Raw genomic sequence first — 22,396 nt, 5'->3', positions numbered from 1 at the left:
CAAAAAAAATATTGAAAATAATATGACATTTTAATGGAAATCTGCAGGAAATGCAATCTAAAGCCCTAATTTCTCCTTGAATGATCTCAATTTAGAGCCCTTCACATCAGCAGCACACATTCCAGTGTCAGGCATTCAAAGCAATTAACGGGTTTCAGTTTCTCTCCCAACCCTATGCAATTAAATCTGATGTCATCGCCAAGTGCATTTGTCCAGCGTTGAATCAGCAATCAGAGATTATCGGAAACACTTCCCAGTACACGTGTGCTATCAGTCACCTCGGACCCATAAGCTCCTCGTCAGAGATTACATGGTGTGCGCCAAAACGTGATACCGATTTTTCCGAGAGGTCAAAGTTCACCACTCTATAGACGGTATAGATCCAATTTTTCTCTCCAGCTACGGACTTTGCGTGTCCTTGCTGTGCATAGGCTCCTCATTCTTCATATTTACGCCAATGACTTATTAGACTCTTCAGTCTTATTGCCCCACCAATAGACCTCTTTTAATCGGCACTGATAAGACACTCGCTCTCGTCTCAAGAAGTTCTCTTCATAAATCTCAGTGTGCTGTTAACCACCGCGATTGTTTCTCTGACTCTCGAAGGTCTAATAAACAGAAGAGAAAATGTACGCGGCTCTTCTGTTACGGAGGTCAACCAGGTTGGCACCCCCCTGCGCAAGGTTCGCGTCAAGCGGTACCGGGCGTCTTCCACCAGTACGTAATCAAATTCAAAGTGACCATTTTTCAACAGAAATCGTTTTCAAGTGTCAATTAGGGTGTTTCAATTTCCCTGATTTGTGATTTGTGTTTTCTGGGATTTATAGTCTCAAGGTCGTTGCTTTGATCATTTCATTATACTCAATGATCGAGTGTTATTGACAATGATGTGGAGAGTGTATTTAGAAAAAGGGGCTGTTGACAAACTAGATTGCTAATTTTCGGATATTTTTTACCCCCCTCGTTGAACAACTTAGATTTATCTATCCCCCCCCCCCCCAAGAAATGACTCAGCTGTTGAATAAACACGAATTTTATGTTTAGTTTGTGTTGAACACCAACATGACTAAATTTGTTAGAAGAGTTGAGTTTTCAACCAAAAATTTAATTTTTTAACTCAAAGAGATTACTTTTCTAAGATTAAATATAAATTTTGTACCAGAAGAGGAATTTTCAACAAATTACATAAATTTATAATTAAACGGTTGAACTTTCATCAAAAAAAGATAAGTTTTCAATCAAACATGAAATAGTAGAAACTGTCAACAAAATAAATAAATTGAGAACAACATAAATACATTTGGGGAAAACAGGATTAATTTTCTAATCATGAAGAATTGTAAAAAAAATCAATTAAACAGTTGTATCAACGACCAAACAGTTGAAATTTCGATACAAAGATACAGGTTGGAATTGAAATAGTTATATTTTCTACCAACCGGAATTTTTTAAAGTACAGAAATGGTTTTTTAAACGAATTGTCGAATTTTCGCATTTAAAAAAATTCAAATTTAACCAAAATCTTTTGCATTTTCAACGAAATATTTGAATTTTCGAACTAAAAAGACCAATTTTTTAGCTTGGTTCAACCCGAAAGTTGATTTTTAACCAAGAAAGATGAATTTTCTGCCCGAAAAGAATAAAAATAATAATTTTTAACGAAAAAGATAAGTTTGAAACCAAAATTCCAATTTTCATTTTTATAAGATTAATTTTCAACAAGAAACAAATTAATGTTTAACAAAAAGGATTCATTTTCTAACCAGAAAGGTAATTTAAATAAAGAAAGATTACTTTTCTACCATAAACATTTTAATATTTAAATTTTGAACAGAAGAAATAAATTTTAAATGAATAATAATAATTTTCAATCAAAAAGACGAATTATCCAAAAAATAAAACCAAAACGTTGTATTAAGAACCAAGCAGAGGAACTTTAACATCCAATGAAAAGTGGCCTATTTTAAGCAAAATAGTAGAATTTTTGACTTACTAGAATTTTAACCTACAAAAATGCATTCTCAAACAGATTGTCGAATTTTTAAACAAAAAGGATTAAAATTCAACAAAATTTGTTTGCACTTGCAACCAAATATTTGAAATTTTAAGCCAAAAAAATGAACTTTTTAGAAGACAGTTAAAAAAAAGTTCCTTTTTTACCAAGAAAGATATATTTTCCACCATAATAGAAGAATTGAAAAAAAAGAAAAATTTTCAACCAAATGATAATTTTTAACCAGAATTAAAATATTTAGGTTTTCATTTTTATAACATTAATTTTCTAATCAAAAATTTTATTTGCAATCAAGAAAGATGACTTTTTTAAAATAAAATTCAACCTAAAGGAAATTTTTCAAAAAATGCATAAAGTTTCAACCAAATATTTGAAATTTCAAGCTGAAAAGATAAATTTTTGTAGAAGTCAGTTGAACCAAAAAGTTCATTGTTTACCAAGGAAGATTTATTATCTACCTTGGAAGAAGAATTTTGTCTAAAAAAAAAAAGAATTTTCAAGCGAATGATAATTTTTAACCAAAATTAAAATATTTATGTTTTTATTTTTATAACATGAATTTTCACCAACAAAAAAAATTAATTTTTAATAAAGAGCATTAATTTTCTAATCAAAAAGTTTACTTGCAATCAAGAAAGATGATTTTTCTAAAATAAAATATGAATTTTCAATCTAAAGGCAATTTTTTTAAAAAATACATAAATTTTCAACCAAATATTTGAAATTTGAAGCTGAAAAAATAAATTTTTTAGAAGACAGTTAAACCAAAAAGTTTACTTTTCACCAAAAAATTTTTATTTTCTACCATAAAAGAAGAATTTTTTCTAAAAAAAATAAGAATTTTCAAACGAATGATAATTTTTAACCAAAATTAAAATATTTATATAATCATTTTTATAACATTAATTTTCAACATCAAAAAAATTAATTTACAATAAAGAGGATTATTTTTTTAAACAATAAGTTTATTTGCAATCAAGAAAGATGACTTTTCTAAAATAAAATATTCATTTTCAACCGAAAGGCAATTTTTCAACAAAATACATAAATTTTCGACTATATTGTTGAATTTTCCTGTAAAAAATACAAGTTTTTTAAAAAACACATGAACCAAAAAGTTCTATTTTAACCAAGAAAGATCTATTTTCTACCAAAAAAGAAGAATGTTCTTTAAAAGAAAAGAAGAATTTTCAACCAAATGATCATTTTTAACCAAAATTAAAATATTTAGATTTTCATTTTCAGAAGATTAATTTTCGACATTAAGAACATGAATGTTTAACAAGGAGGATTCATTTTTTCACCAAAAAGTTTATTTTTAATCAAGAAAAATGACTTTTGTAAAATAAAATATGAATTTTCAACAATAAGGAAATTTTTCAACAAAATACATAAATTTTCGACCAAGTTGCTGAATTTTCATGTAAAAAAAGGTAAGGTTTTTACTAAATTTGGAATATTTAAATTTTCAACAGAACAAATAAATTTTCAATAAATAAAAATACATTTTTAACAAATAAGAATAATTTTTCAATCAAAAAAACGAATTATAAAAAAGAAGTGAAATAAAAAAGTTGTATTAACAAACGAATAGTTCAACATTCAATTAAAAAGGCGTATTTCAAGCAAAGTAGTTGAATTTTCGATTTACTGGAATTTTAACCTCCAAAGATGCATTTTTAAACAAATGGTCAAATTATCAAACAAAGAAGATTTAAATTTCACAAAAATTGTCAGTACTTTTAACCAATGAAACAAGGTTAATTTTTTTTTTAACTTATGCATTTTTAACAAGTTACTTAATTTTGCGCCAAACATTCGGATAAGTAAGCAAAAAATAATATTCTTATAAAAATTCATTTCTAATACAAAAGAAGGAATTTTTAACAAAAAAGGTACATTTTTGGTCAAAAAGATAACTTGAACAAAATAGTTAAATTGTCATAAAAATAATTCAATTTTGAACAAACTAGTTTAATTTTCAAGCTAAGAAGACGTATTTTGGATAAAAGTCCAATTTTAAATAAAAAAGGATGAATTTTTAAGAAAAAAGTGATTTTTTCAACCGAAAATTATTACTTTGACAAAATATTTAAACTTTCAACGAAAAAGATAATTTTTAACCAAGAAAAATGATTTTTCTACAAAAAATGATATGATGAATTTTAAATTCAAAACCAAGGATTTCGAACAAAACAGTTGGATTTTCGTGAAAAAAATGGCTTTAACAAACTGGTTAAGTCTTCGATACATAAGAATCCATTTTCAGCAGCTGTTTAAATTTTTGAATAAAAAAATGAAAATTCAAACAATAAGTTGCATTTTATACCAAATAGTTTACTTTTCAAGCCAAACAGATGTTTTTTTATACGAAGTTTGAATTTTTAACCCTAAAATTTGATTTTTTATCCAAGAAAAACACCTTTTGCACCATGAAAGATGAATTTTCAATCCATAAGGACAAATTATTAACAAATAGTTGAATTTTCAACAAAATTTTTTTTTAAATAGTTGAATTTTATTTCACAAAGATAAATTTTAAACAAATGGTTGAATTCGCAATCCTGGAAGTTGAAATATTAACAAAAAACATCATTTTCAACAAAAGCTTCATTTTCAATACAAGAATTGAGGTTTTAAGCTAAAAATTCGAACGTTTCAGAACCCCGTTGACTTTTAAATGAGAAAAGGTGAAGTTTCAAGAAAAATTTTTATTTTTAGTAAAAAAAAAGGAATATTTAAGGGAATATTTAAATTTTCAACTAAAAAAGATAATTTTTGAACCAGCAATGGAATCATTTCATTTTCAGTTCAGAAAATTAATTTACAAGTAGAACAACTCTAAGTTGAATTGAATTAAAAAATATGCATTTTTAACAAAATACTTGAAACCTCAACCAAAAAACTATATTTTAAACAAAAAAGTTAAATTTTCTCTTGCCCTCTTCCCCCAACCCAATTTTTAACCGAACGTTTCAATTTTAAACTAAATTTTGTAATTTGAAAGGATACATTTTCAAACAAATATTTGAATTTTTCATAAAAAAATACAAATTTTGAACCGAAATTGGAATTCTAACAAAATAATTGTAAACTTTTAATTAAAATAATTAATTTTTATTAACAAACATTTGGATTTTATTATGAGGTTCTATTCTTTCAGAAGAAAATATGTTGAAAGTACTGAATCCAATTATGATGTTACATTTATTTGACTTGTGATTTGAGTTATCATAATCTATAGCTCGCAAGGTCATTGATTTGATCATTTGATAGTATTTAATGATCTACTTTTATTGATAATGATGCGAAAAATAGTACATTTAGAAAAAGTTATGAATTGAGATGGTTAAAAAAACATCAATTTTTTTTTAAATCGCAGTGCATCTTGATATTTTTTTCTAAAATATAAAAAAAGATTACTGCATAATTTTAAGGCTAATCAGTAACGAATTTCGGAACTGTGTTTTATTGTCTTAAACAAATTATTTTGACATAACTAATATTTCTGTAGAAGATTATGGATATATATCTGAAGATGTCAGAAAGTGGTCAAAAATTATTTGCTGTGTTTTTTTAATAAAAAATAAATAAGTCATGCAAATATCTTTAAGTCCAAATGGGCCTTTTTTCTGAAAAAATTTTTTTTATACCTTCTGAAAAATTCTGGGTTTCGTAAAGAATTTTTTTGAACGTACCAGAGATATTTGCAGAGGTATTTGAGATATTTGCCTTCAAGCAATAAAATTTGCCTTAAAACATTATGATTAAATAAGAATTTTAACTTTTATATAAAAGGAAATCAGAAATATATATCTTTAAATAACTATTGTTAAATAAATAGTTTTAAACTGAAATACTTTTTATAAGTTTCACTGGCAGTACTTTTTCAAAATTAGTTACAATTATCAATGGGAATATTTTCCTCGACTTTAAAAATAATTTTAACAATCCTTATTTTTGAACTTGTAGTTAAGCACTAAATATTAGGATCCCTAATGAAATATTTTTTCTCTAATTTTCTGAAACCTTGATCCTAAAATTTGATTGTGAGCAAATAATCCCATAATCATGCCAAATTAAAAAAATATTTAGAGATCGCTACGGAGGTTTTTATACCTAAAATTCGATTTTTTAAAGATTTTCCATTTGCATTTCTACCATATTAACTATCCCATTTTGTACACTGCAGAAAATTCTTTAGAAGGGTACCATTTAATTCTAACCTTTTATTCGTTATGAAAAGAAATTTTAGTTTGATATTAACACCCTTAGAGTTGTAATTTTATGAAAAAACTCAAGATGAAAAAGTAAAATTAATCCCTAATTATTTATGATTATTTTAAGAAATATTACTAACCTTACTCACAACAATTTTTGCTACTTCAAGATATGTAAGCAACATGCTTACTACGCTTAAAAATAGTTTTTTTCCAAAAATTTAAAAAAAGATGATTTCTTTTTAAAGAAAAGGATGTGAAACGATTGTTCTAAGGTTCGAGACAAGCTTCATAAAGATTTTTTATGATTAAGGCTATGTCAAATTTTGAACCAAGAAAGATTTTTTAGCCAAGAATGAAAAAAGTTGAAACCTAATTATAATTTATGGGGGAAAATAATTGTTTATCAATCGAAATCTCAAATAATTGCTTATTTTTTCATTTTGTTCTTTGTTTTCAGTTTGTTCCTTTATTTGTTTTCAAATTTACATAAATCTAATTTTTCTATGATTCTTGAGAAAAATCATAAAGATTTCTGAAAATTTTAGATATTTGGAAAAAGAATTTATAATATCTTAAGGAATTCTTTAAAAGATTTAAAATATTTTTAATGTCTTTAACACTTTTTTTTATATGATGAGATTTTTTAGTTCATAAGCCATTTTAAATCATAAAATAATTTGTTCAATCAATTGTGTCCTTTTGATTGATTGAAATTAGTTATTAAAAAATTAATCCTATTTTTCTTGAAAGTGTTTTATCTTCGGAAGAGTTTGATGTATATTAAATTTATATTTACATTTTATCAGAATCGTGAATGTTTATTAAAAAATAACAGTTTAATTTTTTTTTAATTAGACACCTTGTTTTCTTATTGTTTTTTTTTAATTTGTCAAAACTTATAAATATATCTTATTAGTTTCACTTCAGGAAAACGACTCAAGACTCATATTGTTGACAAAAACTTGTTTGGTCTACGAATTCATGCAAAATTATTGTTTTGAATTTTGTTGATATCTTATACAGTTTCTGAGATATCAAAGAATTTTATATATAATTGAACAGAAACTATTTTCTAATAACAAATGACATTTGAAAATTTAAATAATAGTTAATGACCTAACTTTAAATTTAAATAGGAAGAATGCAACTGATCCGCTCATTAGGATACATTCAGGAAGGAATAATACAAAATCCATATTTAAAACAAAAATGAAAGGTTTTTAATCCTGCTTTAAATTTTTTAAAAAGAAATGACTGATTTTATTAACTATTAAATTGATGAAAGCTGCTCATAGAATTTTGGAAGGCTTTGGCTTTAGATTTTTTTTTAAAAGGCGGAGAGAAAATTTCAAGATATGCCACCTGTTCCGAAAATAGAGCTATACTTCTGGAAAGGTTTTTAATCCTGCTTTTAAGTTTTTTAAAAGAAATGACTTTGATTTTATTAACTTTTAAATTGATGAAAGCTGCTTATCGGGTCTTTCAAGGGTTTGGCTTGAAATTTTCTCTTTAAAAGGCAGAGAGAAAATTTAAAGATATTCCACCTGTTCCCAAAATAGAGCTATACATTTCGGAATATTTTTTTTTCTTCAAAAATTAGAATGCAAATTAAAACCCTCAAAGTGGAATACTTTTAAATTTAAAACTTGAAAAATTAAAGCACAGAGGGTTTTTGATTCACTCAATAATTCACGTGTATAAAAAGGAAGCTTATAACACTTTTTATTTGACAATTTCGTGATTAAAAGCCGTTTAACTGCAAAAATTTTAATTTTTATACATTACACAATTTAAAAATTTCAAAAATATATATTAATGCTATCATTTTCAATGATTTAATTTGAATAATAAATCTGAAAATTTACAAATTTTCCAAACTATATCGCTTTAATCAACTTGAAACTAAAAAAATTAATTTGTGCATCAAAATTTGTTATGAATTCTTTTTACATATTCCCTTACAAATTTGTTCTTGAAATCATTTAAAAATTTTATAGAACTCTAATTAAAATTTGGAACTATCTTGGAACTCGAATTTTTCTTAAAATTTATCAAAAATCTTGCAAGATTAAGAAAATTGCTTAAAAATCTTAAAATTCCTTTTTTTTTCAATTTTGAAAATCTTTTTAAATATTCTTTTCAAAAGAATGTACAAAAATAAATTTTATGTTTTCTAGGAATATTTAAAAACAAATGTTATGCTTTTAAAACGTTTGAAAAATTTAAAAATACTTGAACCAAGAAATTCTTTAAATTTAAGTTGTTTTTTGAAATCTTTAAAATATTCATTTTGTTTTAATTGTTTTTAAACCTTTCCAAGTTGTAAATTAATTTGAAATCTTTTCGAAACCTTTAAATATATCTTAAGCTACCTTGAATTTTTTTTAAATTAATAGTGGTCTTATTGTTATTTATTAATCAAATTTTTCCTCTTTCTAAATTTTGATGACACTTGGCAATTCAAATAATGTATCCGTACAATTTTTCTAAATTCACAAAATTAAACGAAAATGAAAATTTTGAGCCAAACAACGGACGATATAAAAAAGTAATTATAAGAAACACATTACTTTTTGAAATCAATTTTTGATATGATCCGCAGTTTTTATTTTATTCATTGAAAAACAACATTAGAAATAAGAAAATTTAATTTGTAGATCAACAAAGCAAGCTGCGAAAAAAATAAATAAACATAAGTTGTTAACCAAAAAAAAGGGCTAAAAATTCTTTACTAATTATTTTTGACTGGTTTTATGTTTTATAGGATAATATAAGTTTATTAAAATAATAATTTTTTTAGGGAAATAAATATAATATACATCTTACATAATAACAGAGATGGACTGAATGTATTAAAGTTTCCACTTTGGACTAAATTAAGTGAGAAGCACCAGATACGTAATGAGAATGTGTTGGTTAAAGCCTAGTGAGCTTTAACAAAAGAAAATTCACAATCACCAATTTACAGTTGTCAATATTTTGACCTTTAATTCTAAAAGATCAGTGCACAAATGTGGAGGAAATACCAAAACCGAGCGCGAAGCGCGAGAGCCAACAGACATGCGCCTTGGGCGCGCTCAAACTTGCAAGCTGCGCGCGCACACATCGGAATTAAATTTAAAAAAACAAAGCTCACAATTAATTTTAATTGGCAATGTTTAACCGATTTTAGATTTTTTTAAAGACAAATTCAGCATTATATTTTTAAGAGATTTATGTGGCCTGGATTTTAAATTTAAAAGAAAACTTTTATGTTAATGCAAAGGGTAAAGAAAAATACGATTTTTTCGTTCTTTTAGTTTATCTTCGTTAGAAATTTTTTTCAATGATGAGCATTGATTTTATACTCGGATGTAATTGAAAGCAAAAAATATTATGACATTTTTAAGTTAATTGTTCTAAGCAAATTAAATTAAAAAATAGTCTACACTATGAATTCTTCGTTTGCAAAGTAAATTTTGGCGTTAAAATTACTGGCTTTCATCCAAAAAATAATACTCGATCATAAAAATTCCTCAGCCTATATTTTAAAATAATTTTATAAACAAATGCCTAATGTGGACATTGAAAACAAAAAAGGAATCATTTTGTATCTTACTTTTCTTTAAATTATATCGTTAGTGATTCTATTAATTTTTCTAAAATTATAGGTCGCCAGTGATATTTAGTGATGAAAATTTATCATCTCATATTTTTTATTAATATACTAAGCAAATTATAGAAACAAATTGCCAGTGTGGACATTTAAAGGCAATAAGAAATCTTTTTTCCTTAATTTTCCCTAAATGATGTCGCCAGTGATGTTTAATGATTGGAAATTAACATCCGACATTTCTAATTGATTTTATAAAAAAAATTATTTAATCAAATTCATAACTTGGTCATCAAAAGGTCAAAAAAATCCTTTTTTCCCTAATTTTCCTCAAATGAAATCATTAAGGAGTTAGCCAGGGAATGCGTGCAAAACAAAAGACATAACGTTTTCCTTTGTTTTGCATGTAATAATAACATGTTCTTTTGTTTTAGATGTTTTGAAAAAAGGATTTGTTTACAGAATAATAAAAAGTATAAAATAACAATATATCAAGAATAAAAATGATTGGCGACATCATTTGAGGAAAATTATGAGAAAAAAGAATTTTTTCGACCTTTAATTGCTCAAGTTGTGAATTTTGTTGCATAATTTGTCTATAAAGTTCATAAGTAATAACGAAAGATAATTTACCATCATTAAACATCAGTGACGACATAATTTGAAGAAAATGAGGAGAAAAACAATTTCTTTCGGCCTTTAAATGTCCACACTCCGCATTTGTTAATACAATTTGTTTATAAAATTAATTAAAAACTTTGGATGATAATTTTCCTTAATAAAAATCACTGGCCATTTCATTTGAGAAAAATTAAGGGAAAAAACGATTTCTTTTTGCCTTTAAATGCCCACACAAGACTATTGTTTACATAATTTGTTTATAAAATCAATAAAAAATATCGGATAACAAATTTTTATGATCGAGTATTATTGTTTCGATGAAACGAAATAATTTTAACGCATAAATTTACTTTGCAAACAAAGAATTCATAGTATAGATTCTTTGTAAAGTTAATTTGTTCATAACAATTGACTTAACACTGTCATAATTTTTTTTTTATTTTTTGCTTTCAACACAAATCTCTTTAAAATTGAATGCTGAATTTTTCTTCAAAAAAATCCAAAATCCTTTAAGAATTTCCAGCTAAACAAGCCTGATTAACGCATTTCTTTATTAAATTAAAAAAAAAATCATAAAATTGATCAAAAAATTATTCCTTTTGCTGAAGTTATCATGAACATTCTAATTAAAAACGTTGACACAAAAAAGACGAATTTTTCTGTAGATAAATGCCTGATTAATGCATTTTTTAATTAAATTTTTTTTTTAATAAATCCTAAAATTTATCAACTTATGGATTTTGCTAAATTTATTATAAAGTTTCTAATTTAAAAAACTTGACATCGAAAAAAAAACGAATTTTACTATCGAAAAATGCCTGATTACAGCATCTGTTCATTAAATTTGTTTATAATATAAACAATTATAATTTCGAGGAAATTTTTTTAATATAATATTTTTTTTATTCAAATATTTTTGCTATACAACTTGAAAACACGTATAATTATGGAAAATCGTAGAAAACATTTTTTTAAGAAATAATTTGTTTACAACAAATTTTTTTGGTTATTATATAATATTGGAACATCTTGAACTAATATTACTCTATGCAACTCAGGCGAGTAAAAAAAAGGCGATAGAAAAAATGGAAATTTTTTCCGTCATTTTTGTTTATTTATAAAAAAAATTGAAAACTCAATTTAAAAATCAAGTTCGCCAACTCTCTTAGAAATCTTATCATCTTTTTTGAAATTTTTTTCCAAATCAGTCAATATTTGTGGGTTGTACCTTATTTTAAACTAAAAAAGTCATTTTTTTCTACTTTGTGACGGGCAGATTTTGTTTTTAAGTTTGGTACATTAAAAAAAAGAACATACTTCAACAGAAATGAAATTTGCGTCAATGCTGTAATTTCCTGAAAAAAATTGCTATACCAGGGCAGATTTCAGTTTTCTTAACACATAATAATTATAAATTATTGAGTGTCATTTAAAATAATCTAGAGTAAACAAGGTGCTAATTCGTTGATCTTGATGTGTCTTGTTAATAATTCATTATTCAAAAGTGCCTCCATGTATTGATTGAGGTTATTTATATAAAATTATCTTGGAAGGATTGATTAGAAGTCTCAAGAAGAGAAAATAATAGGGTCGAAATGGATTCCTTTGTGGCAAAGATTATTCATTTTTGATACACTGTATTTAGTTTGCCGACGGCGATATATTGAAAAGGGAATTTAATCAAAGCCAAATACTAGAGGAAGAAGAAAATGTACAGGGAAAATTTAGGTCAGAGTTGTTAATAATAATGAAAGATATCAATTTTAATGAGAATTACAGGCCTCGAACTCACTTCAGAAATCGAAAATAGTATAAATAATGTCACTTATTTAAAAATATTGTGTCAAGATAGTGAAATGATATTTTTTTTGTAATAAAAATGAACTATAATTTTTTATCTAAATTGTTATTCTTTGGTATATAAATGATCAGAGTTCCTATTCATTTACATATGGCAGCCTTTACAGTCCTTTCTCTTTGTCTCATTTTTCGACTAAAATTCAAACTGAATTAATAAACCCCAATAAGAGAAACAAATTAGTTTTCGTTGAAAGTTGATTCTTTCCTTTGAAGTTTACTATAAAATTGTTGTTTAAAAATTCATCTTTTTGGTTTAAATGTAATGATTTTGTTGAAAATTAAAGAATTTTGTTAAAAAGTCATACGTCTTGGCTTCAAAATCAACTGTTTGTTGAAAATTCTTCTTTTTAGCTTGAAAATTCAACAATTAGATTGACATCTTTTTTTATTGAAAATTCAACTATTTTCCACCAAAGAGATTAATTTTCAACCAAAGAGTTCAATATTTAACCCAAAAAATTCAACGAAACAGCTAAATGCTTAACTAAAACTGATAAATTTTTAATAACATTGTTAAATTTTCATAAAAATAATAAAATGTTTAGCCAAAAAGTTGCATTTTTAACAAAAAGAAGATGAAATTTTCAGTTAATGTATTTTTTACTTTAAAACTTTAAATTTTTTAATAAAATTTCTGAATATTTATACAAATAATTAAATTTGCATCCAAAAAGTTCCATTTTCAACAAAAGAGTTGAAATTTCCACCCAAGAAGAATTTTCCAAAAAAAGTTTAATTTTTAAGAATACAGTTAAATTTTGAACTAAGATCATTACATTTTTAATAAACAGTTAAATTTTCAACAAAGCAGTTGTACTTTTAAATAAAACTTTTAAATTTTAAATAAAATTTTAGAAATTTTATACAAATAATTAAATTTGGATTCCAAAAGTTCCATTTTTAACAAAAGAGTTCAAATTTGCACCCAAGAAGAATTTTCAACAAAAAAGATAAATTTTCAACCCACGAAGAATTAAAAAAAAAGTTCAAGTTTTAACAAGAGAGTTAAATTTTTTCCACAAAACAGTTAAATTTTCAAAAAAAAGTTGTACCTTCAACTGAAACTTGTAACTTCTTAATTAAATTTTTGAATTTTCATACAAATAATTAATTTTGCATCCCAAAAGTTTCATTTTTAACAAAAGAGTTTAAAATTCCACCCAAGAAGAATTTTCAAATAAAAAGATAAATTTTCAACCTTAGAAGAATTTTCAAAAAAGGAGATTTTTTAACATTAGAGTTAAATTTTCAACTAAAAATGATAACTTTTTAATAAAGTTGTTGAATTTTCACCTAAAATTTTTTTCCACTGCAAAACAGTTGGATTTTCAACAAAACCGTTGTATTTTCAACTAAAACTTGTAACTTGTAAATAAAACCTTTGAATTCGTATACAAATAATTAAATTTGCACCCTAAAAGTTCCATTTTTACCAAAGTGTTGAAATTTCCACCCAAAAAGAATTTTCAACAAAAAATATAAATTTTCAACCCACTAAGAATTTTTAAAAAAATTGAATTTATAACAAGGCAGCTAAATTTTCAACTGAAATTGATAACTTTTAATAAATTTGTTGAATTTTTAGCTAAATTTTTTTTTCGGAAAACAGTTAAATTTTCAACAAAGCAGTCGTACATCCAACTAAAACTTGTAACTTTTTAGGAAAATTTTTGAATTTGTATACAAATAATTAAATTTGCATCCCAAAAGTTCCATTTTTAACAAAAGAGTTAAAATTTCTACCCAAGAAGAATTTTCAATAAGAAAGATAAATTTTCAACTGACGAAGAATTAAAAAAAAGTTGAATTCATAACAAGACAGTTAAATTTTCAACTGAAGGTGATGACTTTGTAGTAAAAATGTTGAATTCTCAATCCAATTTTTTGTCGCAAACCTGTTAAATTTTCAACAAAACAGTTGTATTTTCTACTAAAACTTGTAACTTCAATTTTTTTTTAATTTTCATACAAATAACTAAATTTTCATCCCAAAAGTTCCATTTATAAGAAAAAAATTTGGAATTTGCATCCAAAAAGTTCAAGTCTTAAGAAAAAAAGTTTGAGCGCGCCTGGGGCGCGCAACGGTTGAATCTCGCGTTGCGCTCTCGATAGTGGGTTATCTCGCACTTCGCGCTCTGATATTTATTATTTGCAATTGAAATTCTTGAATAAAAATTGATCAAAAAGATCTCTTTTAGATGACAATATTTTGATGCGTCTTGATATTCTGAATTGCCAACTTAATTAAGTATGGTCAAAGATTAAGTTTCTCAAAGCTCTGTAGGCTTTAAGGTTCACATTCTTATCGTGACACTTGCGCTACGCGCTCGATTTTTGTCCGGCATTTGTAAACAGGTTTTGTTGAATCTTTTTTTTTCTCGTAACTTTCGTCGTTTTCCCACACATTTTTTTATTTTAAATGTTATTTTTCATGAATAAAGTAGATTTTTTTATTACAGTTTTGGTTAATTCATCTTTTTTCATGTCCTACATAGTTTGACCACAAAATGGAATTTTTGATTTTTCATTATTTTTTGTGCAATCAGAATTTAAATTTTCGATTTTCCGAGAAAATCCAAAAATTTGTTATGATAATCTTGTAGGGCTTTCAAAAAATAATGTTTTTCTTCTTCTGACTTTTTTTCATATCGTGCGTTTCTTGGCTTCAAATTTTGATTTTCGGTTGATTCAAAGAATTTTTTAAATTCTATAACTTTGAGTATTATCTTTTTATTAAAGAAAAAGTCATAAAGATAAATTGTTTTTCCTGTTTAATACTGTAAATATCCGTACATAGAATTTTCAAATTCAGAATAAAAGTGGTCTCAAAAAATTGCAAAATGCGCTCACTTCCTCAATTTTTATCAAAAATGGCTCGTTAACGAACTCGTACTTTCTTTTAGGATCTAAAAAAAAGTGTTTTCGGATTGAGTGGGTCTCGAAACGTGGGGATTCGTTCAAAAACAGTGGTGTCAAATTTCGGACCATTCTAATACTTTCTCAATCATAAATGATGAGAATATAAAAAGATTTAACTTTCAATAAAACAATTGAGTTTTTAACTAAAATTGATAACTTATTCTTAAAATTGTTAAATTTCATAAAAATACTTAAGTTTGAAAAAGAAAAAATTTCCACCCAAATTGATGAATGTTCAACAAAAGAGATAGATTTTCAAATCAAGAAGAATTGTCTTCAAAAAAGTTTATTTTCAACTAAAACTGATAACTTCTTAATAAACTGTTAAAGTTTTTGGTTGGGTAAAAATGCAACTGTTTGGTTCAAAATAGATTTGTTTCCATTATAAATTAATTTTTAATAAATTCAACTCTTTTGTAGAAAATTATCAGTTTAGACTTGAAAATTCAAGAATTTGGTAAAAAATTTAACTATCTGGTTCAAAGTACACGATTTTGTTAAAATTTGTCTTTTCTTGGTAGAAAATAAATTTTTATTGTTGAAAATAAAAAATGTACTTCGTTGAAAATTTGTCTATGGTGGTTAAGTGCAACTGTTGTTTTAAATTCTAAACAAAAGCTCTTCTTGTTGAAATATCAACTATTACATTTTTCATTCAAAATTCTTCTTTTTATGTTGAATATTCAAAACTTTGGTTGAAAGTTCAACTAATTTCTTAAATTTTCGTTGTTTTTTGTTGTTAAAATTCTTTTTTAATTGGAAATTTGACTTTTTTTACTGAAAAGTTAAATGATTGGTTGTCAGTGAATTTTATTTTTCCTAATTCATATTATGGGTTTGAAAATTCAACTGTCTTATACAAAATTAATCTTTTTGGTTAAAAATTTAAAAAATTAGAAGAAAATTCTACAATATGGTAAAAAAGTAACTTTTTGTAGAAAATTCGTTTCTTTTATTTCAAATTAATTCTCCTCAATGAAGATTTTGCTACTCCACTTTTGGTTAAAAAATGTTTTTTGTTTCTATTCAACAATTGAAGTATTTAATTTAAAAAATTTAGAACGAAAAAAACATCTACTAAAAATTAATATAATAAAATTTGGACTAACATTTATTTTAACAATGTATAAAATTTGTTTTTATTTTTGTTTTAGAAAAATTAATCACCTTGATTGAAAATTGAACTACTTGATTAAAAATTTTTGGGTTTAAAATTATTCTTTTTGCTTTAAAAGTAACGTCTTTAGTGTAATTAAAAGAAACATAGTATCAAAATAGTGTTGTCGCTAAAGAAAGTGTCAAATAGAAACGAACTTCATAAACATTTTTTTCTCTCTTTGTATCACATAACTTGACGTTCGTATGTTAAGGCTGAATTTATATTGAAATCACGTATTTGAATATTTTAGCATTTCGTAAATAAATAGTTAACGCCCTTCCAAAATTGAATTTAAATTACTTCAGTTCAAATCAGTTTATTCGCCCCAGGATATGAAATAAGTAACATGTTTTCCAGCTTTCAAATGCGTTACCCTTGTACGTCTAAAAACTTTTGATGTACTTTTCAGTAGAAACCTGACAGCTTGAGAGCAGCATGGTGTAATTGAATAACCAATAACGACGTCGTATTTTCCGAGAAATTCTAACAAACTCAGTAAATTCTCTGAACATTAATAATAATGATGATAATAATAATAATAAACAAATGCACGCTGGGCGCGTAATTCGCGAGTTTGGGCGTGCCTAGCGCGTGCGACTTTCGGTTCTTGCGCTAAGCGCTCTAGCACGTATTTACCTTGTGCTGCGCGCTCAGTCTTTATACTCTGTCCTCCTTCGTGCACAAATCTTTTTAAATTAAGGCTTAACACATGGACAACTGTAATCTGGTGATTGTGAATGCTCTTTGGTTAAAGCTTCTTTAGCTTTAATATTGCAAAATAAAGTACAAATTTTACTTATCACTATTACTTTAATATTTTCTTCCTTATTTTGCACTAAATTCAATTTTCAACCATTTATATTATTAGAAAATAAAATCCATAATATCTATTAATATTGAAACAGACGTATTTTCATTGCGTTGTTTTATAATTAAAAAAAGTTCGCACCCTATTTGAAAAAAAATTGTTCTTGAACATTTTATTGCATCTAATGTCATGTTTCAATCAATTTAATTTGTTTATTTTCAATGTTATTTTTTACGATTCAAACGAAAAACACCCATTCTAGCGTAAGGTGGTTCCAAAAAAATTTGTAAATATAATTTAGGCAAAAAATTTGGTTAAATAAAATGTTATTATAACTTGTGCCTTTCTTTTGAAAAGTTAATTTTGTTATTTTCAATATATTTTTATAGCAAGAGTTTATAACAAATTTGTAGATATTTTTTGGGTAAATAACTTTTTCTTTACATTTTTGTCGTCTCTCATATCGTTTTTCCAACAATTTAATTCTTTGTTTTTAATCTTGTTTTTTACTCTTAAAAGAAAATCTACTCGTCCTATCCAAAAATTATTAATAACAAATTTTTAGATCCTTGTTGGGTTCTTTATTTTTTTTTTCATTCATGACACATTTGAATAAGTTTTTCTTTTTTTTTGGATGAGCATTTTTTATCTATTCATTTTTTCTTAGCTTGTGTCGCTCATCCACAAATTTTACAAAAAATACAAAATAAGACAAAAATATTAAAGTAATTGTGATATATGAAATTTGTACTTTATTTTGCAATATAGGAATAAACAACCTCAGGCTGAGGTACAGAAAAAATTTTAATAAAAAATTTTATATAATAGCATTCAACATAATGCAGAGAAGTTTGCAATTTGGTAATAATCGAGTACGAAGCACGAAATACGTGATGAGAATGTGTTCATTAAGGCCATAGGAGCCTTAACAAAAGAGAATTCACAATCAACAAATTACGGTTGTCAATAATTTAAACTTTAATTTTAAAAAGCCTGCGCACAAATGTAGTAAAAGTACAAAGACCGATCGCGAAGCGTCAGTTGAATATATTATCGAGCGCGAAGCGCAGCAACCAATAAAAACCTCTTTCGGACAAAGTGGGACGTGCTGACTTTGCTCTCTGTTAGCAAAAATTTATTTGCTTGCTCATAGAAGAGGCATAAGTGATTTTAAAATTAGTAAATTTAAAAAAGAGGTTTACAAAAAATACAAATTTATACAAGATAATACCATTTTTAAAATACAATGAATCAGATAAATCAAATTTTGTGTTTGTCATAGTAATTTTTCGAGCTCGAAAAGGAAAAATTTATGTCGCACTCTATCTGTTTTCCAGCTTCATGATTTTTTTTTAGAAAAATCTTCAAGATTCGGTATTTCTAAAAATTTACGTTTTTCGGTTATTTAGCGTTTTTTTAATTGTTTGTCGCTTTTTTAAAGGAAAAATACTATGTAAGTTTCATAAATTTTGAACAATGTTAGGTTATGTTAGCGTTATACACTAAAAATTGGTTTTTGAGAACGAAAGTCATTGAAATTTGAACAAGATTTAGAACCTTAGAACAATTTTATATTATTTTAATTTTTTTGTCAGAAATTGGTATATTTTATTCCAAAAAAGTTCTACATATTTTAAAAAGGATTTACATATTTGAATCATTTATGTTATTTTAGCGTGTAACACCAAAAATTGGTACTTTCAAACAAAAATCTTTAAATTTGAACTAGATTTAAAATCCTTTTATAATTATAGATTATGTTGGTGTTTTTCGTTAAAAATTGTTTTGTACTTTGCATGAAAAAAAAATTATATTTCAAAGATATGTCGAAAAAGAATTTGAAAGATTCTAAAAAAATTTTCGGATTACATTTTTTTTATTTGTATAAGTTTCGGTAGTTTAAAAAATAATAAAAAATAATTGAAATCTTGAGAAGATTCAGAAATTTTTTTAACGACATTTAAAGTTTTGAAGATTTCGAATAAAAAATTAGAAGCCTTTTAAGAATTTTTAAATGTTTTAAGAGAACAATAGAATTGCCTCAAGATTCTTCGTTAAATTTTAAATGATTTGCTTTTTCCAAAAAATGGATTCTGAGGGAAAATTAAATCAGAATTAGAAAATTAAAATCCAGTTCTATGAGGCTTGGGAAATATTTAAAATTATTCAGACAAAGAAGCTGAAATAAAATTACTCATTGTTTGCAAGAGAATGAAAACATTTTCTATAGATTCCCAGATAAATGTAAAATGATTTTTTATTTTGAAACACAATCTTTAGGGTATATTTTGAAAGATTTTAAAGTATTTCCAAAAAGTTATCAAAAAAGAATCTAAATCAGTTTAAAACCATTTTTTTGTCTTTGAAAAATATAAAAACAAATACGAATCATTTTTAAAGACATTCAGAAGGTTTAGAAGCCTTCAAATTCCAAAATATTTCCTAAATAGAAAATTACAGAAATTTTGAGAAAAATGTAGATTTTTTACAATTTTGTAAAAAAAGAAGCTTTTTATAAATTTAAAAACAAAATTAGTTTAAAAAGTTTTTAAGTATAAAGAAACTAAATAAAATTATACATTGTAAACAAATTTAATTAATTTTAATGAATTTAGTTAAAAATTTGTTGTTCGGCATAATAATTTTCATGAAACTCAACTTGCGATTGAAGGGAAAAGAGGAATTTTCATTATGCTTGTTTTTAAAATAAACATCAACTAAGGTTATGTCAAGCTAAAAAATAAATAATGTTAAAAATGATTAATAAAATCTAGGAAAATATTTTATTGTTAATTACAACAAGTGTTGAAAAAAAACTCAAGGTGAACTTTTGAAATTAATATTTCACTATTCTCATTGTTTATTTATCAATAGTTTTTAGTGTTTAATGTTTTTCTTTCTCACTTTAAGTAAAAGTTGTAATTATCATTTGATTCTAATGCCGCCCAGTGGGGAAAAAATTACTTTTTTGGTTCAGAAAAACGTACAGCCCACCAATATTGACCAATTGAAGCCAAAAAAAATGGGCAAAAAAGCTGATCAGATTTCTAAGAGCATTGTAAAGCCTAATTTTTAAATTAGGTTTTCAATTTTTTTATCAATAAACAATTATGACGAAATAAATGGCCATTTTTTCTTTTTGAAGTTCCCGGCGCTCGGCAATAACAGGGAAATTATTGAAATTGCTTAAGTTGCATAGTATAATATTAGTTAAAGAAGTTCCAGTATTATACAATAAACAAAAAAATTGTTTGTAAACAAATTATTTGTTAAAATAATGTTATCTACAATTTTCCATAATTATACATTTCTTAAAAGTATATGGCAAGTAATTTAAATGGAAACAATATTATATTTATTATTTTTATGATTTATTTAAACAAAATTAATAAACAAATGCATTATTTGGGTATTTTTCGGCAGAAAAATTCGGTTTTTTTAAATGTCAGTCTTTTCAGTTGAGAAGTTAATGAGAATTTTAGCAACATTCATAATAAGTTGATAAATTTGATGATTTCTTTAAACAAATTTACTGAACAAATGCATTAATCAGGCACTTGTCTACAGAAAAATTCGTTTTTTTATGTCAACTTTTTAAATTAGGAAGTTTATGATAAATTTAGCAAAATTCATAATTTTTTATTAATTTTATGATTTTTTAAAACAAATTTAATAAACAAATGTATTAATCAGACATCTGTCGACAGAAAAATTCGTTTGTTCTGTGTCCACTTTTTAAATTAGGAATTTCATGATAATGATGCATTTTTTTATCAAATTGAAAAAAAAAATATATATATATATAAAATATATCGATTAAATATGAATTTTGCTGAAATTATCTTGAAGTTCCCAATCAAAATAACTGGCATAAAAAAAAACCGAATTTTTCCGCCCACAGATGCCCGAATATTGTATTTGTTTGTTAAATTTGTTTTAAAAAGTCAAAAAATTTATCAGTTCATCATGAATGCTGCTAAATTTATTATGACGATGCCAATTAAAAGTCTGACATCAAAAAAAAAGAATTTTCCCGTCGACAGATGCCCCAATAATGCATTTGTTCATTCAATTTGTTTAAAAAAATCATAAAACTGAACAAAAGATTATACATTTTGCTAAAGGTATCATGAAATTCCTGATTAAAAAAGTTTAAATAGAAAAAAACTAATTTTTCTATCGACAAATACCAGATTAATACATTCGTTTATTAAATTTGTTTAAAAAAACCATTAAAATGATAAAAAAATTATACATTTTGCTGAAGTTATCATAAACTTCCTAATTTAAAAAGTTGACGTGAAAAAAAGGAATTTTTATGTAGTCAAATGCCTGATTAATGCATTTGTTCAGTAAATTTGTTTAAAGATATCGTCAAATTTATCAACTTATTATGAATGTTGCTGAAATTGTCATGAAATTCCCAACTGAAAAGACTGGCATTAAAAAAAAAGCATTTTTCTACCGACAAATGCCTGATTACTGCATTTGTTCATTAAATTTGTTTATGATATAAACAATTATAATCTTAAGAGAAAATTTGTTCAATATAAAATGCTTTCCATTAAAATTTCTTGCAATATAACGTGAAAAACGTATATTTATGGAAAATCATAGAAAAAATTTTTTCAACAAATAATTTGTTAATAAAAAATGTTGTGTTTATTGTCTAATATTGAAACATCTTTAACTAATATTACTCTATGCAGCTTAGGTGATTTCAATCATTTTCCTGTTATTTATTTCATTGGTACTTTTTTATTAAACAACTTTTATTAAAGGATTATAAAACCGTTATTTTTGTGAACAATAGGTTTTCATAAATGAAATTTTTAAAATAAAAACGTACCAATGCGATTTGCAGAGAATCTTTTAAGGAAGAAAATAATCGCTACAGCATTAGAATTAAATAGGAATAGCAACTATTACCTAAAGAGAAAAAGAAAAACATTAAACTCTAAATACTTATTATCAAATAAAGAAAAACCGTTATATTGTTTTAGGTCACCTCGTTTTCTTTTCCGAAATTAGTTATAATTTACATTAGCATGTTTTTCTCGATTTTATAAATAATTTTTGACCAGGTTTATTTTAGGAACTTGAAATAACATATGATAATAAGAATTAATTAATTAATAAGCAAACACATTGTGTTCATTAAATCACATAATTAGTTTATTAAAATATTTGAAATTCCGAA

At 25.0% G+C, this 22,396-nt stretch overlaps 1 protein-coding gene across 1 annotated transcript in view; it reads left to right on the top strand.

Moving 5' to 3' along the window:
• The first annotated feature begins 532 nt into the window (after positions 1 to 532).
• LOC117175074 (delta-1-pyrroline-5-carboxylate synthase) overlaps positions 533 to 22,396 on the top strand; it is a 150,007-nt gene continuing 128,143 nt past the window's right edge. Inside the window, exon 1 of the mRNA XM_033364616.1 lies at positions 533 to 717. Within this exon, the coding sequence (XP_033220507.1) occupies positions 628 to 717 (90 nt within the window). The 5' untranslated portion in view covers positions 533 to 627. The remainder of the gene's footprint in view (positions 718 to 22,396) is intronic.

Source organism: Belonocnema kinseyi, chromosome 6 (genome assembly GCF_010883055.1).
Source record: "Belonocnema kinseyi isolate 2016_QV_RU_SX_M_011 chromosome 6, B_treatae_v1, whole genome shotgun sequence".
In the NCBI taxonomy this organism is placed as follows: domain Eukaryota; kingdom Metazoa; phylum Arthropoda; class Insecta; order Hymenoptera; family Cynipidae; genus Belonocnema; species Belonocnema kinseyi.
This window is presented reverse-complemented; position numbering and strand designations above follow the sequence as displayed.